Consider the following 18,569-nt stretch of genomic DNA (forward strand, 5'->3'; position numbering starts at 1 on the left):
GTTCATTGATCATTTGTGTGAGATTGAGGGCATCAAGCTTAGATTGTAGGATGGCCGGGGTGTTAAGCATGTTCCAGTTTAGGTCACCTGGCAGCACAAGCTCCGAAGATAGATGGGGGGCAATCAGTTCACATATTGTGTCCAGAGCACAGCTGGGGGCAGAGGGTGGTCTATAGCAGGCGGCAACGGTGAGAGACTTGTTTTTAGAGAGTTGGATTTTTAGAAGTAGAAGTTCAAATTGATTGGGTACAGACCTGGATAGTAGGACAGAACTCTGCAGGCTATCGCTGCAGTAGATTGCAACTCCGCCCCCTTTGGCAGTTCTATCTTGTCGGAAAATGTAATATTTAGGGATGGAAATTTCAGGGTTTTTGGTGGTCTTCCTAAGCCAGGATTCAGACATGGCTAGAACATCCGGGTTGGCAGAGTGTGCTAAAGCAGTGAATAAAACAAACTTAGGCTTCTAATGTTAACATGCATGAAACCAAGGCTATTACGGTTACAGAAGTCATCAAAAGAGAGCGCCTGGGGAATAGGAGTGGCACTGCAGGGCTTGGATTCACCTCTACATCAGAGGAGGAGTAGGATAAGGGTACGGCTAAAAGCTATGAGAATTGGTCGTCTAGGATGTCCGGAACAGAGAGTAAAAGGAGGTTTCTGGGGGCGATAAAATAGCTTCAAGGTATAATGTACAGTATGGTAGGATGTGAATACAGTGGAGATAAACCTAGGCATTGAGTGATGATGAGAGAGATATTGTCTCTAGAAACATAATTGAAACCAGGTGATGTCATCACATGTGTGGGTGGTGGAACTGAAAGGTTGGATAAGGTATAACAGTGAAATAAGCCAATAAACACTAACCAGAACAGCAATGGACAAGGCATATTGACATGCTTAGTCGAGTGATCATAATGGTCCAGTGAGTAGTGAGGTTGGTTGGGGTAACGGCGATTCAGACAGCTAGCCGGGCCAGTATAGACTTTACGTCCGTCCCCTTGCCCCGACCTGGGCGCGAACCAGGGACGCTCTGCACACGTCAACAGTCACCCTCGAAGCATCGTTACCCATCGCTCCACAAAAGCCTTCAAGGTTTCAATGCTAGTGACTTCACTGATTGAAATGCTATTAGCGCGCACCACCGCTAACTAGCTAGCCATTTCACATCCGTTACACTAGCATAGGATGGAGGTCTGTTTTTAGCCACCTCGTGCGTTTCCGTCGGTAGATTAGTGGGGTTCCGTGTGGTAGAGGGGACTAATCCAATTGGCAAAATAGATAGTGACCCAAGAAAATTGTCCGATAGACCTATTCAGATATCAGCCGATAAGACAGCTAACGATTAGCGGGCTGCAGATGGGCGTTCAGGTGACGTTGAGACGGAGGGGCCAGTTGGATAACTCCCTCAGGCAGATAACGTCGGTAGTCCAGTTGTGAATCAAATCAAATCAAATTTATTTATATAGCCCTTCGTACATCAGCTGATATCTCAAAGTGCTGTACAGGAACCCAGCCTAAAACCCCAAACAGCAAGCAATGCAGGTGTAGAAGCACGGTGGCTAGGAAAAACTCCCTAGGAAGAAACCTAGAGAGGAACCAGGCTATGTGGGGTGGCCAGTCCTCTTCTGGCTGTGCCGGGTGGAGATTATAACAGAACATGGCCAAGATGTTCAAATGTTCATAAATGACCAGCATGGTCGAATAATAATAACAGAACAGTTGAAACTGTAGCAGCAGCACGGCCAGGTGGACTGGGGACAGCAAGGAGTCATCATGTCAGGTAGTCCTGGGGCATGGTCCTAGGGCTCAGGTCCTCCGAGAGAGAGAGAGAAAGAGAGAATTAGAGAGAGCACACTTAAATTCACACAGGACACCGAATAGGACAGGAGAAGTACTCCAGGTATAACAAACTGACCCTAGCCCCCCGACACATAAACTACTGCAGCATAACTACTGGAGGCTGAGACAGGAGGGGACACTGTGGCCCCATCTGAAGACACCCCCGGACAGGGCCAAACAGGAAGGATATAACCCCACCCACTTTGCCAAAGCACAGCCCCCACACCACTAGAGGGATATCTTCAACCACCAACTTACCATCCTGAGACAAGGCTGAGTATAGCCCACAAAGATCTCCGCCATGGCACAACCCAGACAGGATGACCACATCAGTGAATCAACCCACTCAGGTGACGCACCCCCTCCAGGGACGGCATGAGAGAGCCCCAGTAAGCCAGTGACTCAGCCCCTGTAATAGGGTTAGAGGCAGAGAATCCCAGTGGAAAGAGAGGAACCGGCCAGGCAGAGACAGCAAGGGCGGTTCGTTGCTCCAGAGCCTTTCCGTTCACCTTCACACTCCTGGGTCAGACTACACTCAATCATATGACCCACTGAAGAGATGAGTCTTCAGTAAAGACTTAAAGGTTGAGACCGAGTTTGCGTCTCTGACATGGGTAGGCAGACCATTCCATAAAAATGGAGCTCTATAGGAGAAAGCCCTGCCTCCAGCTGTTTGCTTAGAAATTCTAGGGACAATTAGGAGGCCTGCGTCTTGTGACCGTAGCGTACGTGTAGGTATGTACGGCAGGACCAAATCAGAGAGATAGGTAGGAGCAAGCCCATGTAATGCTTTGTAGGTCAGCAGTAAAACCTTGAAGTAAAGGCCAGGTGGGGCTCCGCATCGGCAGTAAAACGGGTCCGGATAGGTGATTGTGTGGCTGATGGAACTCTTCAGCTGGCTCGCTCCGGAATAATTGATGTTTGCTCTGGGACCGATGTAAGCCAATAGTCACACGGATAGCAGCTAACTAGCTGCGAGATCCAGGTGTAAATGTCCAGAGCTTGCGGTAGAAACCTGGGGATATGGATAGAAAATAGGTCCGGTATGCTCTGGTCTGAGTCGCGTTGTACAAAACTGGCGATAGCTTTTCGACCACCAACCATGGTTAGTTGAATACTACAGTTAGCCAGTAAACTGGCTAGCTTCTGGGGGCTCAACATTGAGAGCTCAAACCACCCAGTTTATATATACTGTGTGTGGATTTATTATGTCTTAACTTTTATAGAACCTATTGACAGTTTTATTACGTTTGAATTTGAGGAGTCTGTTTCATTGATGGACATTTTAGTGGTCCGTCTTCTGTCACCATTCTGTCACCATTCTGTCACCATTCTGTCACCATTCTGTTAGCATTCTGTCACCATTCTGTTAGCATTCTGTCACCATTCTGTCACCATTCTGTTAGCATTCTGTCACCATTCTGTCACCATTCTGTCACCATTCTGTCACCATTCTGTCACCATTCTGTCACCATTCTGTCACCATTTGTCCTTTCTGGATACAGTTTACCACCTTGAAGTTCAGCTTCTACTACAGCAACTGGTGATATAAACGGAAGAGGAACCCCATCGCTACAGAGTGGACACGGATGTTTCCATCTAGTCCCTGTTTCACAGCCCCTTCACTGCATTCTAATGGCGCATTCACGTGCTGGTCGGAACTAGGAAACTCTGACATTTCCGATTTGCTAACTGGTTGTAGTTATACATGTGCCGTGTTCAACGAAGCAGCTATTCGGACATTTTCATTATTTCCAAGTTCCGACAAGCATATGAACAAGGCATAATCCGCCTTGACCGTAGCAACGATTTGCGATTGACAACTGGATATATTCACCTGGGAACCTAACCATCTTTCGTGGTCATATCAACCAATAGCTGTGGCTTCACAGAGAATTTGTATTGGTCCAGCGATGACTGTTTTAACCAATCATGTTTTAACACACCGCCACTAGAGTTTCTGACGTCAGTGGCTTTCCCTTGTGGCGGTAGTCACTAGTTACCACAGCCACAAAGTCAGAAGGCCCAGCCAATCAGATGAGGGAGTGTGAGGATGTGTATTCTGTTTTGAGGGAAATGCCTCATTTTCGAAATGGCATATTGAGTTTGAGAGCCAAATAACTATATACATTCAGGAATAAGAATTAGCAATTTCACAAAAATTCTGAACATTGAGAAAGGACAAAACAAACGTTTATTTCTTTTTTAGATGACAAGTAGCTACTCATCTAAAATGGCATGGATTCAATTCCAAGCACAGAGGAGTTCTTCTAGTTTACAGAGTTGTTAGTTTCCCTACAAGCCTTTAATGCTAACAGATATACTATATTTCACCTTTTCATTTTTTTTCTTCCTGTAAAGCACATTTTATTTATTTAAATGTTAACTTTATTTAACATTGCGTTACATTCCATGTCTGAAATGTGCTGTATAACTAAAGCTTGATTTGATTTGTGTGTGTGCATATTGTGCATCAATCTGTAGAGACCACGAGGAACTGAAAGCTCTAGACCCGCTCCACTGCAGCCCCGTCGATGTGGATGGGGGCGTGCTCGCCCCAGTTTCCTGTAGTCCATGATCAGCTCCTTGGTCTTACTGACATTGAGGGAGAGGTTGTTGTTCTGGCACCACACTGCCAGGTCTCTGACCTTCTCCCTGTAGGCTGTCTCATCGTCACCGGTGATCAGGCCTACCACCTTCGTGTCATCAGCAAACACAGGAGTACAGGAGGGGACTAAGAACACACCCCTGTGGGGCCCCTGTGTTGAGGGTCAGCGTGGTAGAGGTGATTTTGCCTACCCTCATTACCTGGGGGCGGCCCATCAGGAAGTCCAGGATCCAGTTGCAGAGGGATGTGTTCAATCCCGGGGTCCTAAGCTTGGTGATGAGCTTGGAGGGGACTATAGTGTTGAATGCTGAGCTATAGTCAATGAACAGCATTCTCACATAGGTGTTCCTTTTGTCCAGGTGGGAAAGGGCAGTGTGGAGTGGAATAGAGATGGCATCATCTATGGATCTGTTTGGGCGCTATGCGAATTGGAGTGGGTCTATGGTTTCTGGGATGATGGTGTTGATGTGAGCCATGACCAGCCTTTCAAAGCACTTTATGGCTACAGATGTGAGTGCTACGGGTCGGTAGTCATTTAGGCAGGTTACATTAGTGTTCTTAGGCACAGGGACTATGGTGGTCTGCTTGAAACGTAGGTATTACAGATTCCGTCAGGGAGAGGTTGAAAATGTCATGGAAGACACTTGCCAGTTGGTCAGTGCATGCTTGCAGTACACGTCCTGGTAATCCATCAGGCCCTGTTGCCTTGTGAATGTTGACCTGTTTAAAGGTCTTACTCACATCGGCTACAGAGAGCGTGATCACACAGTCGTCTGGAACAGCTGGTGCTTTCATGTATGGTTCTGTGTTGCTTGCCTCAAAGCGAGCATAGAAGGCATTTATCTCATCTAGTAGGCATACGAGCAGCTCGAGGCTGGGTTTCCCTTTGTAATCCGTAATAGTTTACAAGCCCTGCCACATCCGACAAGCGTCAGTCTGTATAGTGGGATTCAATCTTAGTCCTGTATTGATGCTTTGCCTGTTTGATGGTTCGTCGGAGGGAGTAGCGGGATTTCTTACAAGTGTCTGGATTAGTGTCCCGCTCTTTGAAAGCAGCAGCTCTAGCCTTTAACTCAGTGCAGATGTTGCCTGTAATCCATGGCTTCTGGTTGGGATATGTACGTACCGTCACTGTGAGGACTACGTCATCAATGCACTTATTAATGAAACAGGTGACTGAGGAGTTACTCCTCAATGCCATAGGATGAATCCCGGAACATATTCCAGTCTGTGCTAGCAAAACAGTCCTGTAGCTTAGCATCTGCTTCAACTGACCACTTTTTTATTGATGGAGCCACTGGTGCTTCCTACCATCTATCATGACCCTGGTTTCAGAACAGAGGACCTATCATGACCCTGGTCTCAGAACAGAGGACCTATCATGACCCTGGTCTCAGAACAGAGGACCTGTCATGACCCTGGTCTCAGAACAGAGGACATACCATCTATCATGACCCTGGTCTCAGAACAGAGGACCTACCATCTATCATGACCCTGGTCTCAGAACAGAGGACCTGTCATCTATCATGACCCTGGTCTCGGAACATAGGACCTGTCATCTATCATGACCCTGGTCTCAGAACAGAGGACCTGTCATCTATCATGACCCTGGTCACGGAAAAGAGGACCTGTCATCTATCATGACCCTGGTCTCAGAACAGAGGACCTACCATCTATCATGACCCTGGTCTCAGAACAGAGGACCTACCATCTATCATGACCCTGGTCTCAGAACAGAGGACCTGTCATCTATCATGACCCTGGTCTCAGAACAGAGGACCTACCATCTATCATGACCCTGGTCTCAGAACAGAGGACCTACCATCTATCATGACCCTGGTCTCAGAACAGAGGACCTGTCATCTATCATGACCCTGGTCACAGAACAGAGGACCTGTCATCTATCATGACCCTGGTCTCAGAACAGAGGACCTACCATCTATCATGACCCTGGTCTCAGAACAGAGGACCTACCATCTATCATGACCCTGGTCTCAGAACAGAGGACCTGTCATCTATCATGACCCTGGTCACAGAACAGAGGACCTGTCATCTATCATGACCCTGGTCTCAGAACAGAGGACCTACCATCTATCATGACCCTGGTCTCAGAACAGAGGACCTACCATCTATCATGACCCTGGTCTCAGAACAGAGGACCTGTCATCTATCATGACCCTGGTCTCAGAACAGAGGACCTACCATCTATCATGACCCTGGTCTCAGAACAGAGGACCTACCATCTATCATGACCCTGGTCTCAGAACAGAGGACCTATCATGACCCTGTTCTCAGAACAGAGGACCTGCCATCTATCATGACCCTGGTCTCAGAACAGAGGACCTATCATGACCCTGGTCTCAGAACAGAGGACCTATCATGACCCTGGTCTCAGAACAGAGGACCTGTCACCTATCATGACCCTGGTCTCAGAACAGAGGACCTATCATGACCCTGGTCTCAGAACAGAGGACCTATCATGACCCTGGTCTCAGAACAGAGGACCTGCCATCTATCATGACCCTGGTCTCAGAACAGACGACCTATCATGACCCTGGTCTCAGAACAGAGGACCTATCATCTATTTTTATTTTATTTTATTTCACCTTTATTTAACCAGGTAGGCTAGTTGAGAACAAGTTCTCATTTGCAACTGCGACCTGGCCAAGATAAGGCATAGCAGTGTGAACAGACAACACAGAGTTACACATGGAGTAAACAATTAACAAGTCAATAACACAGTAGAAAAAAGGGGAGTCTATATATACATTGTGTGCAAAAGGCATGAGAAGGTAGGCAAATAATTACAATTATGCAGATTAACACTGGAGTGATAAATGATCAGATGGTTATGTACAGGTAGAGATATTGGTGTGCAAAAGAGCAGAAAAATAAATAAATAAAAACAGTATGGGGATGAGGTAGGTGAAAATGGGTGGGCTATTTACCAATAGACTATGTACAGCTGCAGCGATCGGTTAGCTGCTCAGATAGCAGATGTTTGAAGTTGGTGAGGGAGATAAAAGTCTCCAACTTCAGCGATTTTTGCAATTCGTTCCAGTCACAGGCAGCAGAGAACTGGAACGAAAGGCGGCCAAATGAGGTGTTGGCTTTAGGGATGATCAGTGAGATACACCTGCTGGAGCGCGTGCTACGGATGGGTGTTGTCATCGTAACCAGTGAACTGAGATAAGGCGGAGCTTTACCTAGCATGGATTTGTAGATGACCTGGAGCCAGTGGGTCTGGCGACGAATATGTAGCGAGGGCCAGCCGACTAGAGCATACAAGTCGCAGTGGTGGGTGGTATAAGGTGCTTTAGTGACAAAACGGATGGCACTGTGATAAACTGCATCCAGTTTGCTGAGTAGAGTGTTGGAAGCAATTTTGTAGATGACATCGCCGAAGTCGAGGATCGGTAGGATAGTCAGTTTTACTAGGGTAAGTTTGGCGGCGTGAGTGAAGGAGGCTTTGTTGCGGAATAGAAAGCCGACTCTTGATTTGATTTTCGATTGGAGATGTTTGATATGGGTCTGGAAGGAGAGTTTAGAGTCTAGCCAGACACCTAGGTACTTATAGATGTCCACATATTCAAGGTCGGAACCATCCAGGGTGGTGATGCTGGTCAGGCGTGCGGGTGCAGGCAGCGAACGGTTGAAAAGCATGCATTTGGTTTTACTAGCGTTTAAGAGCAGTTGGAGGCCACGGAAGGAGTGCTGTATGGCATTGAAGCTCGTTTGGAGGTTAGATAGCACAGTGTCCAAGGACGGGCCGGAAGTATATAGAATGGTGTCGTCTGCGTAGAGGTGGATCAGGGAATCGCCCGCAGCATGAGAAACATCATTGATATATACAGAGAAAAGAGTCGGCCCGAGAATTGAACCCTGTGGCACCCCCATAGAGACTGCCAGAGGACCGGACAGCATGCCCTCCGATTTGACACACTGAACTCTGTCTGCAAAGTAATTGGTGAACCAGGCAAGGCAGTCATCCGAAAAACCGAGGCTACTGAGTCTGCCGATAAGAATACGGTGATTGACAGAGTCGAAAGCCTTGGCAAGGTCTATGAAGACGGCTGCACAGTACTGTCTTTTATCGATGGCGGTTATGATATCGTTTAGTACCTTGAGCGTGGCTGAGGTACACCCGTGACCGGCTCGGAAACCAGATTGCACAGCGGAGAAGGTACGGTGGGATTCAAGATGGTCAGTGACCTGTTTGTTGACTTGGCTTTCGAAGACCTTAGATAGGCAGGGCAGGATGGATATAGGTCTGTAACAGTTTGGGTCCAGGGTGTCGCCCCCTTTGAAGAGGGGGATGACTGCGGCAGCTTTCCAATCCTTGGGGATCTCAGACGATATGAAAGAGAGGTTGAACAGGCTGGTAATAGGGGTTGCGACAATGGCGGCGGATAGTTTCAGGAATAGAGGGTCCAGATTGTCAAGCCCAGCTGATTTGTACGGGTCCAGGTTTTGCAGCTCTTTCAGAACATCTGCTATCTGGATTTGGGTAAAGGAGAACCTGGAGAGGCTTGGGCGAGTAGCTGCGGGGGGGGGGGAGCTGTTGGCCGAGGTTGGAGTAGCCAGGCGGAAGGCATGGCCAGCCGTTGAGAAATGCTTGTTGAAGTTTTCGATAATCATGGATTTATCGGTGGTGACCGTGTTACCTAGCCTCAGTGCAGTGGACAGCTGGGAGGAGGTGCTCTTGTTCTCCATGGACTTCACAGTGTCCCAGAACTTTTTGGAGTTGGAGCTACAGGATGCAAACTTCTGCCTGAAGAAGTTGGCTTTAGCTTTCCTGACTGACTGTGTGTATTGGTTCCTGACTTCCCTGAACAGTTGCATATCGCGGGGACTATTCGATGTTAGTGCAGTCCGCCACAGGATGTTTTTGTGCTGGTCGAGGGCAGTCAGGTCTGGAGTGAACCAGGGGCTATATCTGTTCTTAGTTCTGCATTTTTTGAACGGAGCATGCTTATCTAAAATGGTGAGGAAGTTACTTTTAAAGAAAGACCAGGCATCCTCAACTGACGGGATGAGGTCAATGTCCTTCCAGGATACCCGGGCCAGGTCGATTAGAAAGGCCTGCTCACAGAAGTGTTTTAGGGAGCGTTTGACAGTGATGAGGGGTGGTCGTTTGACTGCGGCTCCGTAGCGGATACAGGCAATGAGGCAGTGATCGCTGAGATCCTGGTTGTAGACAGCGGAGGTGTATTTGGAGGGCCAGTTGGTCAGGATGACGTCAATGAGGGTGCCCTTGTTTACAGAGTTAGGGTTGTACCTGGTGGGTTCCTTGATGATTTGAGTGAGATTGAGGGCATCTAGCTTAGATTGTAGGACTGCCGGGGTGTTAAGCATATCCCAGTTTAGGTCACCTAACAGAACAAACTCTGAAGCTAGATGGGGGGCGATCAATTCACAAATGGTGTCCAGGGCACAGCTGGGAGCTGAAGGGGGTCGGTAGCAGGCGGCAACAGTGAGAGACTTATTTCTGGAGAGAGTAATTTTCAAAATTAGTAGTTCGAACTGTTTGGGTATGGACCTGGAAAGTATGACATTACTTTGCAGGCTATCTCTGCAGTAGACTGCAACTCCTCCCCCTTTGGCAGTTCTATCTTGATGGAAGATGTTATAGTTGGGTATGGAAATCTCAGAATTTTTGGTGGCCTTCCTGGGCCAGGATTCAGACACGGCAAGGACATCAGGGTTAGCAGAGTGTGCTAGAGCAGTGAGTAAGACACACTTAGGGAGGAGGCTTCTGATGTTGACATGCATGAAACCAAGGCTTTTTCGATCACAGAAGTCAACAAATGAGGGTGCCTGGGGACATGCAGGGCCTGGGTTTACCTCCACATCACCCGCGGAACAGAGAAGGAGTAGTATGAGGGTGCGGCTGAAGGCTAGCAAAACTGGTCGCCTAGGGCGTTGGGGACAGAGAATAAGAGGAGCAGGTTTCTGGGCATGGTAGAATATATTCAGGGCATAATGCGCAAACAGGGGTATGGTGGGGTGCGGGTACAGCGGAGGTAAGCCCAGGCACTGGGTGATGATGAGAGAGGTTGTATCTCTGGACATGCTGGTTGTAATGGGTGAGGTCACCGCATGTGTGGGGGGTGGGACAAAGGAGGTATCAGGGGTATAAAGAGTGGAACTAGGGGCTCCATTGTAAACTAAGACAATGATAACTAACCTGCACAACAGTATACAAGGCATATTGACATATGAGAGAGACATACAGCGAGGCATACAGTAATCACAGGTGTTGAATTGGGAGAGCTAGCTAAAACAGTAGGTGAGACAACAACAGCTAATCAGCTAGCACAACAACAGCAGGTAGAATGGCGATTGATTAGGCAGAGAGGGTCGGATTAACTACACACAGAGCCTAAGTGCGGCTGGGGCCGACAGATAAAACATAAACAAGCAGAATGGATTACCGTGATTAATGGACAGTCCAGCATGCATCAGCTATGTAGCCAAGCGATCAGTGTCCAAGGGGCAGCGGTGGATGGGGCAGGGAAGCTGGACTGGCGAGTGTTATCCAGGTTAGAAAACTAACAATGACTAAATAGCTTGTAGCCAGTTAGCTGGTTAGCTTCTGGAGGTTCTTGAGTGTGTTCTAAAAATGTAAAGATAATAGCGGTTCCGTATCACATTGGGTGAGGCAGGTTACCGGAAGGTATAAACAAATTAAAAATCGAAAAGGGATAGAAAGTAAATATGGGTTCAGTGAGTGTTTGGGACGCGGCGATTCAGACGGTTAGCAGGCCTGTGCTAACAAGCTAACAGTTAGTAGACGGTGCTAAACACGGTAGCAGTTAGCGGACCGGGCTAAACAAGCTAGCAGTTAGCAGGCCGAATTTGCAAGCAAGGAGCTAGCAAGGGCTAGAGAGTTAGCCTTTGGGGACGTCGCGATGGGGGGAGTCTGTTTATTCCTCTTCATGCGGTGACATCGATGGACCGGTCGTGGGTCTGGATATTGTAGCCCAGGAGCTCAAAATGTTCCGTTTGCGATGGGAATCCGGGGATAAAAAATAAAAATAAAATAAAAATAGGTCCGTTATGCTCTGGTTAGAGTCACGTTGTTCGAACTGGCGAGAGCTTTCCGAGCTAAAGGTTAGCTGATGACCGGATAGCTGAAGACCGCTAGCAATGTTTTGCTGAAGCTGGTAGTTAGTTGGCTAGTTGGCTAGCTTCAGTTGAGGGGTTCCAGATCCGAAGTAAATATAAATACTTTAGGAAAAATAGCTACGTTGGGTGAGGCGGGTTGCAGGAGAGTATTTAGAAGAAGTTGAGGTTCAGCAAAAAGTTTTAAAGATATGTGAAGAAAAAAAACGAAAACAAACGATATATACAAGGGACACGACACGACAACACGTCCTACTGCTACGCCATCTTGGAATCATGACCCTGGTCTCAGAACAGAGGACCTACCATCTATCATGACCCTGGTCTCAGAACAGAGGACCTACCATCTATCATGACCCTGGTCTCAGAACAAAAACCTACCACATGTCATGACCAACACAGCTATGGTAGGACATCGTCTGGCGCATTGTTCCCCCATTAGTAAGCAAGTGGTCGCGTTCCTGTCTGACTACCTCACCGACTTGTGCCAGATCTTACGACACCTGGATAGTTATTTACACATCAGCTAACGACATATTACATAGCAATCTGATGCCTGACTGCACAGCCGATGACGTGGCACGCAAACATTGGTTGATGCAATGCAGTGCCTGCTCATCTAGTTGGGCAGGAAATGGACCAGTGGGTTAGGTTTGGCTAGCAGATTCCTGGTCCAAAGCAGGACAGGAAATGGACCAGTGTGTTAGGTCTGGCTAGCAGATTCCTGGTCCAAAGCAGGACAGGAAATGGACCAGTGTGTTAGGTCTGGCTAGCAGATTCCTGGTCCAAAGCAGGACAGGAAATGGACCAGTGTGTTAGGTCTGGCGAGCAGATTCCTGGTCCAAAGCAGGACAGGAAATGGACCAGTGTGTTAGGTCTGGCGAGCAGATTCCTGGTCCAAAGTAGGGCACTATTGTGCAGACCCCACTTTGTCTCCTAATCCTAATTGGTCTCCCCCTCGTTTCTCATCTGTCTGAATACATTTTTTAATCCAAAGTAGTGCATTCTATAGTGAATAGGATGCCATTTGGGATGCACGGGTTGTTCCTACAGCACTGCCAGGAGGAGGCATTTTGTTATGTTGTTGTCAAGGAGCCTGAAATCAAAAACCTAGTAAATAAATGTCCTTTTACAGTGGGGCAAAAAAGTATTTAGTCAGCCACCAATTGTGCAAGTTCTCCCACTTAAAAAGATGAGAGAGGACTGTAATTTTCATCATAGGTACACTTCAACTATGACAGACAAAATTAGAAAAAAAATCCAGAAAATCACATTGTAGGATTTTGAATTAATTAATTTGCAAATTATGGTGGAAAATAAGTATTTGGTCACCTACAAACAAGCAAGATTTCTGGGTCTCACAGACCTGTAACTTCTTCTTTAAGAGGCTCCTCTGTCCTCCACTCGTTACCTGTATTAATGGCACCTGTTTGAACTTGTTATCAGTATAAAAGACACCTGTCCACAACCTCAAACAGTCACACTCCAAACTCCACTATGGCCAAGACCAAAGAGCTGTCAAAGGACACCAGAAACAAAATTGTAGACCTGCACCAGGCTGGGAAGACTGAATCTGCAATAGGTAAGCAGCTTGGTTTGAAGAAATCAACTGTGGGAGCAATTATTAGGAAATGGAAGACATACAAAACCACTGATAATCTCCCTCGATCTGGGGCTCCATGCAAAATCTCACCCCGTGGGGTCAAAATGATCACAAGAACGGTGAGCAAAAATCCCAGAACCACACGGGGGGGACCTAGTGAATGACCTGCAGAGAGCTGGGACCAAAGTAACAAAGCCTACCATCAGTAACACACTACGCCGCCAGGGACTCAAATCCTGCAGTGCCAGATGTGTCCCCCTGCTTAAGCCAGTACATGTCCAGGCCCGTCTGAAGTTTGCTAGAGAGCATTTGGATGATCCAGAAGAAGATTGGGAGAATGTCAGATGAAACCAAAATATAACTTTTTGGTAAAAACTCAACTCGTTGTGTTTGGAGGACAAATAATGCTGAGTTGCATCCAAAGAACACCATACCATCCAAAGAACACCATACCAAAATACCAGCAACAGTGTGTGAAAACCTTGTGAAGACTTACAGAAAACGTTTGACCTCTGTCATTGCCAACAATGTGTATATAAAAGTATTGAGATACACTTGTTATTGACCAAATATGTATTTTCCACCATAATTTGCAAATAAATTCATTAAAAATCCTACAATGTGATTTTCTGGATTTTTTTTCTCATTTTGTCTGTCACAGTTGAAGTGTACCTATGATGAAAATTTCAGGCCTCTCTCATCTTTTTAAGTGGGAGAACTTGCACAATTGGTGGCTGACTAAATACTTTTTTGCCCCACTGTAGATGATCCAGCAGTCAGTGAGAGGCAAATGTTGACACACACCTAGAAAGAAACACAATCACAGGATGTTATGACTAGTTCCTTTTATTCATCAGTAGTCTCCTCTCCTCCCTGCCTATTTTCAATAGCCTGATCTCAGATGTGTCTGTGGTGCCTCGCCATATACCAACTCCTATGGTCGTTGTCACAGCACAGATCTGGGACCAGGCTGTCCTCAATGCTTCAGCAGTGGAAGACTGGCACATTCCATATGAAATCATCTTCAGAATAAAATGTCACATCTTTGCCAAATCCAGTAAGGGAATAATTACATTGATAAATCATGAGAATGTATTAGTGCTGATAGTGAGATGGTGATTAACCTACATTCTGAACTACAAAACGGGTTCATCACCATGTTGTTTCTACTCAGACAACATGGTGACGCTGTTTAATTGTTGTGTGCATAAAACCCTCCCAAAATGTATAGATAGAGACATTATTAGACTGTGATTATTACAGCAGAGACATTTACAGTCAGTTCGGTTGTCTATATTTCTAATCTGATTGCTTAATGTCAGGGTCGTCTGTTCATGTCTTCTGCGGTCTGACCTCTCACCATGAAAGAGCGTTGTGGCTCCATGGGCTTGCAGGGCCTTTATAATAAAGAATTCACTTTGAATGCAATTCAATCAGAATCATCTGTAATTGAGGGTACATGTATAAAGTTTAAGTATGCATTAAATCATGTGTTAGATAAAAATGATCATACATTCACTGGAACAAATTTCATTGGAATTTTAAACCCATAATAAAATTGATGTCCTCGTGACATCTGCAATCGTTGCGCATTTCCGTGTGTGTCTGTAAACGCCTCCTCATGTCACTTCCGGATGTCAAAATGCAGCTATGTTCAGCGGTGGTATCATAGCCACCGGAAAAATGTAATGGAAGAATGAGATTAAAATCAGGCACAACAAGGAGATAGGAAGGTTTCGTTCTAGCAACAACTGTGTCCCTCTCAAATTTCCACGGAGCTTGAAAACCAGGCCGGTCGCATTCAAATACGACCAGAAGTGGACCAGTGATACGGACCTGTTTGGAGCAGTAGCCATCTTTTTGAGAATGGACGGGGCGATACGGCGGCCGGCCTGCATCCTGACTAGCGGGCTGGTAAAGGTTGGTGGCCGGGCCTCGATGCTCCAAACACTGCTCATTTTCTCGGCTTTCGGGCTGCTCCTTGGACTGCCCGCTGTCACCGAGGCGAAAGAATGCGACAAACCGTGCGTGAATGGGAAATGTAACACGTCTACGGGCAACTGTGTGTGCAGCCCCGGCTGGGTCGGGGACCAATGCCAACACTGCGGAGGAAGGTTCAGGTGAGAATCGCCGCCTACGACTTCCATTACATATAAGTCATTGGACGAGGTCCTCTTCTGTACGGGGGAGTTTTGTTACCTGTCCCGACGCTCGGTCTCAACATTAGTATGGAGCGATTTCAGTGCCAAAACAAATTGTATTTCCATCCTTCATTTTTCATTTGTATTAGCTAGGACTTTGAATTTAATGTTTTTGAATTTCTAATGTGTACAAATGTAATCATTGAATTCATAAATTGAACTTGTAATTCATGATTTGACACTGAATTGAGTGAATATTATATTCAGTTTTAAATATATATATATATATATATATATATATATATATATATATTTCAATTTAATTGAACATTCAAATTAAATGTATATATTAAGTTGCACTATGGTAGATTGTCTGAATCAAGTTTACAAACTATAAGTTCCAGTTTATCAAAGTTTCATACAGTCTTCAGAAAGTATTCATACCCCTGGACTTACTGCACATGTTGTTACAGCCTGAACTCAAAATGGGGGATAGAAATACTATATGTAATCCATCTACATATAATGACAGTTATTTTTTTTTCATTGAATATTTTGCTAATTTATGGAACATTTAAATAGACATCTCATTTACATGATGTATTGCGTGATGTATTGCTGTCTCTACCTTCTTGCCCTTTGCTGTTGTCTGTGCCCAACAATGTTTGTTCCATGTTCTGTGCTGCTGCTATGTTGTGTTGCTACCATGCTGTGTTATGTGTTGCTGCCTTGCTATGTTGTTGTCTTAGGTCTCTCTTTATGTAGTGTTATGGTGTCTCTCTTGTCGTGATGTGTGTTTTGCCCTATATTTATATTTTTAATCCCAGGCCCCTGTCCCCGCAAGAGGCCTTTTGGTAGGTCATCATTGTAAATAAGAATTGGTTATTAACTGACTCTGACCACTGAATCAATACTCTTTAGAAGCACCTTTGGCAGCGATTACAGCTGTAAGTCTCTAAGAGCTTTCAACACACCTGGATTGTGCAACATTTGCCCAATTATTTATTTATTTGTTGTTATTTTCACAATTCTTCAAATTGGTTGTTGATCATTGCTAGACAACCATGTTCAGTTCCTCCATAGATATTCAAGTAGATGTTTTCGATTGTATTTTTTCTCTACATTTTTTATTGGACATATGAAGAATTATAAATCAAACAGATGCATCCTTTTATCCCCTATACTTATTGAAACACCTCCCTTTAACAACAAAACCAGCATACATTTTACAATTTTTGTAACAAATTTACAATTGGAGATAATATATAAATATACATGTGTACACATACACTATAAAAAATATCACAACATACTATCTCTACCCTCCCGTATCTCGTTGGCCAAAATTCTTACTCCTGATCAATAGAGGGCAACTATTCAAAAAAGGAAATGAAAGGCTGCCATCTCAAGTTAAAGTTATCAGTAGAGCCTCTCAGAGTATATTTTTTTCTAAGTGTAGAAAACACAGATCTTTCAACCAGGATGATGCAGTGGGAGATTTGAAGGATTTCCAGTTCTGCCGGCAGGCTATAAGGGAAGCAAACGTTACAATGTCCGCTTTACTTTTAGTGAGACGAGTCAACGAAGGTGGAACTCCAAATATGGCCATTAGAGGACGAGGCTGCAGGTTAATATCTAAAGAGAGTATTAAAAAAGGATGTCCAATACTCAGACAGTTTAGAACACAAATAAAACATGTGGGTGTGGTGGAGTGAATAAACATCTATCACATGTCATTTGTGTTTTTCTTTGGTGTAGTGAATTCTGTGCGAGACTTTGAACTGAATTAAACCTAACTGAGCACATGATGTGGAGTTAACCCTAAAGGCCTCCTCCCGCCAGTCATCTGTAAAGTCCTCCTCCCGCCAGTCATCTGTAAAGCCTCCTCCCGCCAGTCATCTGTAAAGTCCTCCTCCCGCCAGTCATCTGTAAAGCCTCCTCCCGCCAGTCATCTGTAAAGTCCTCCTCCCGCCAGTCATCTGTAAAGTCTCCTCCCGCCAGTCATCTGTAAAGTCCTCCTCCCGCCAGTCATCTGTAAAGTCCTCCTCCCGCCAGTCATCTGTAAAGCCTCCTCCCGCCAGTCATCTGTAAAGCCTCCTCCCGCCAGTCATCTGTAAAGTCAAGTTCAGGTTCACTAACTCAGTCTGTCTTGATTTTGTTTATTGGAGAGGGTTCAGAGGACAGCATAATGTCATATAATCTAGAAATCAGACCTTGCCGATTCCACGGGAGGGACAAAATCTCCTCTAGCGACGTCTTGGGAGGCAGTTAATGAGAGTGAACAAAGTTACTTGCTTGAAAATAGCAGAAAAGATTGAGCCAGATTAGATTTAGCAACGAGATCATTAAAACTGACAAACTTCCCATCTAAAAATACATCTTTGAAACAAACCAAACCTCTCTCACGCCACAAAACAAAAGCCTGGTGGAGGGTAAAAATAGGTGGTCGATACAGAGGGCTTAGAAGAGAAGGGACAGAAAGTCTAACATGTTGACCAAATTATCTCCAGATCTTCAGAGCAGAGAGCACAATGGGGTTTCCAGTATACTCTGAAAGACACAGGGACAGTGGGACACAGGGACAGTGGGGCACAGGGACAGTGGGGGACAGTGGGGCACAGGGACAGTGGGGGACAGTGGGACACAGGGACAGTGGGGGACAGTGGGGCAAAGGCAAGAGCAGAAAGGAGGATGATTGGCAGGAGTGCACATCTTATAAGCAGCAGTTGGTCCCTGGAGCATTACACCAGACCATAATCTTTTGAATATTGGCTGCCCAATAGTGAAGCAGTACATTTGGAAGTGCCAATCCTCCATCTTTTATCTTTTGTAGTATTGCTCTACGTTTCCTAGGTGATTTGCCTACCCAGATAATATGACTGATGAGCCTTTCAAACTTGGTTAAAAAAAATATTTTGGTAGAAAGATCGGAAGATGTTGAAAAAGGTAAAGGCCTTGGTAAAATGTTCATTTTAACTGATTGTATTCTGCCAGCTAAAGAGAGGCAGACTATCCCAGCATTGTAATCCTACTTTACCTCGTATGACTAGGCTTACAAAGTTTGTTTTATGGAGGGTAGCCAGAGAGTGTGTTATATTCACACCTAAATAATAGTAGATCATCTGCATAGTGTCACTTTGTGCTCTTCACCAGCTCGTTGGATTCCAGTAAATGATGGTGATAATTTTAAGGCCAAGGAGAGCAGTTCTATATCAAAAGAAAAAAGGAGCAGGGACAAAGGGCACCCTTGGCG

General features: G+C 45.6%; 1 protein-coding gene across 18 annotated transcripts in view; it reads left to right on the top strand.

Moving 5' to 3' along the window:
* Positions 1-13,137: 13,137 nt before the first annotated feature.
* LOC110498653 (attractin) overlaps positions 13,138-18,569 on the top strand; it is a 281,518-nt gene continuing 276,086 nt past the window's right edge. For 13 of the 18 annotated variants that reach the window (XM_090211734.1, XM_090211740.1, XM_090211735.1 and 10 more), the window contains exon 1: positions 13,138-15,295. In XM_090211734.1, the coding sequence (XP_090067860.1) occupies positions 15,042-15,295 (254 nt within the window). In that variant the 5' untranslated portion in view covers positions 13,138-15,041. The remainder of the gene's footprint in view (positions 15,296-18,569) is intronic. The other 5 variants (XM_090211751.1, XM_090211752.1, XM_090211753.1 and 2 more) reach the window with 2 other exon arrangements.

This window comes from Oncorhynchus mykiss, chromosome 19, assembly GCF_057628025.1.
Source record: "Oncorhynchus mykiss isolate SJ-2025 chromosome 19, ASM5762802v1, whole genome shotgun sequence".
NCBI lineage: Eukaryota > Metazoa > Chordata > Actinopteri > Salmoniformes > Salmonidae > Oncorhynchus > Oncorhynchus mykiss.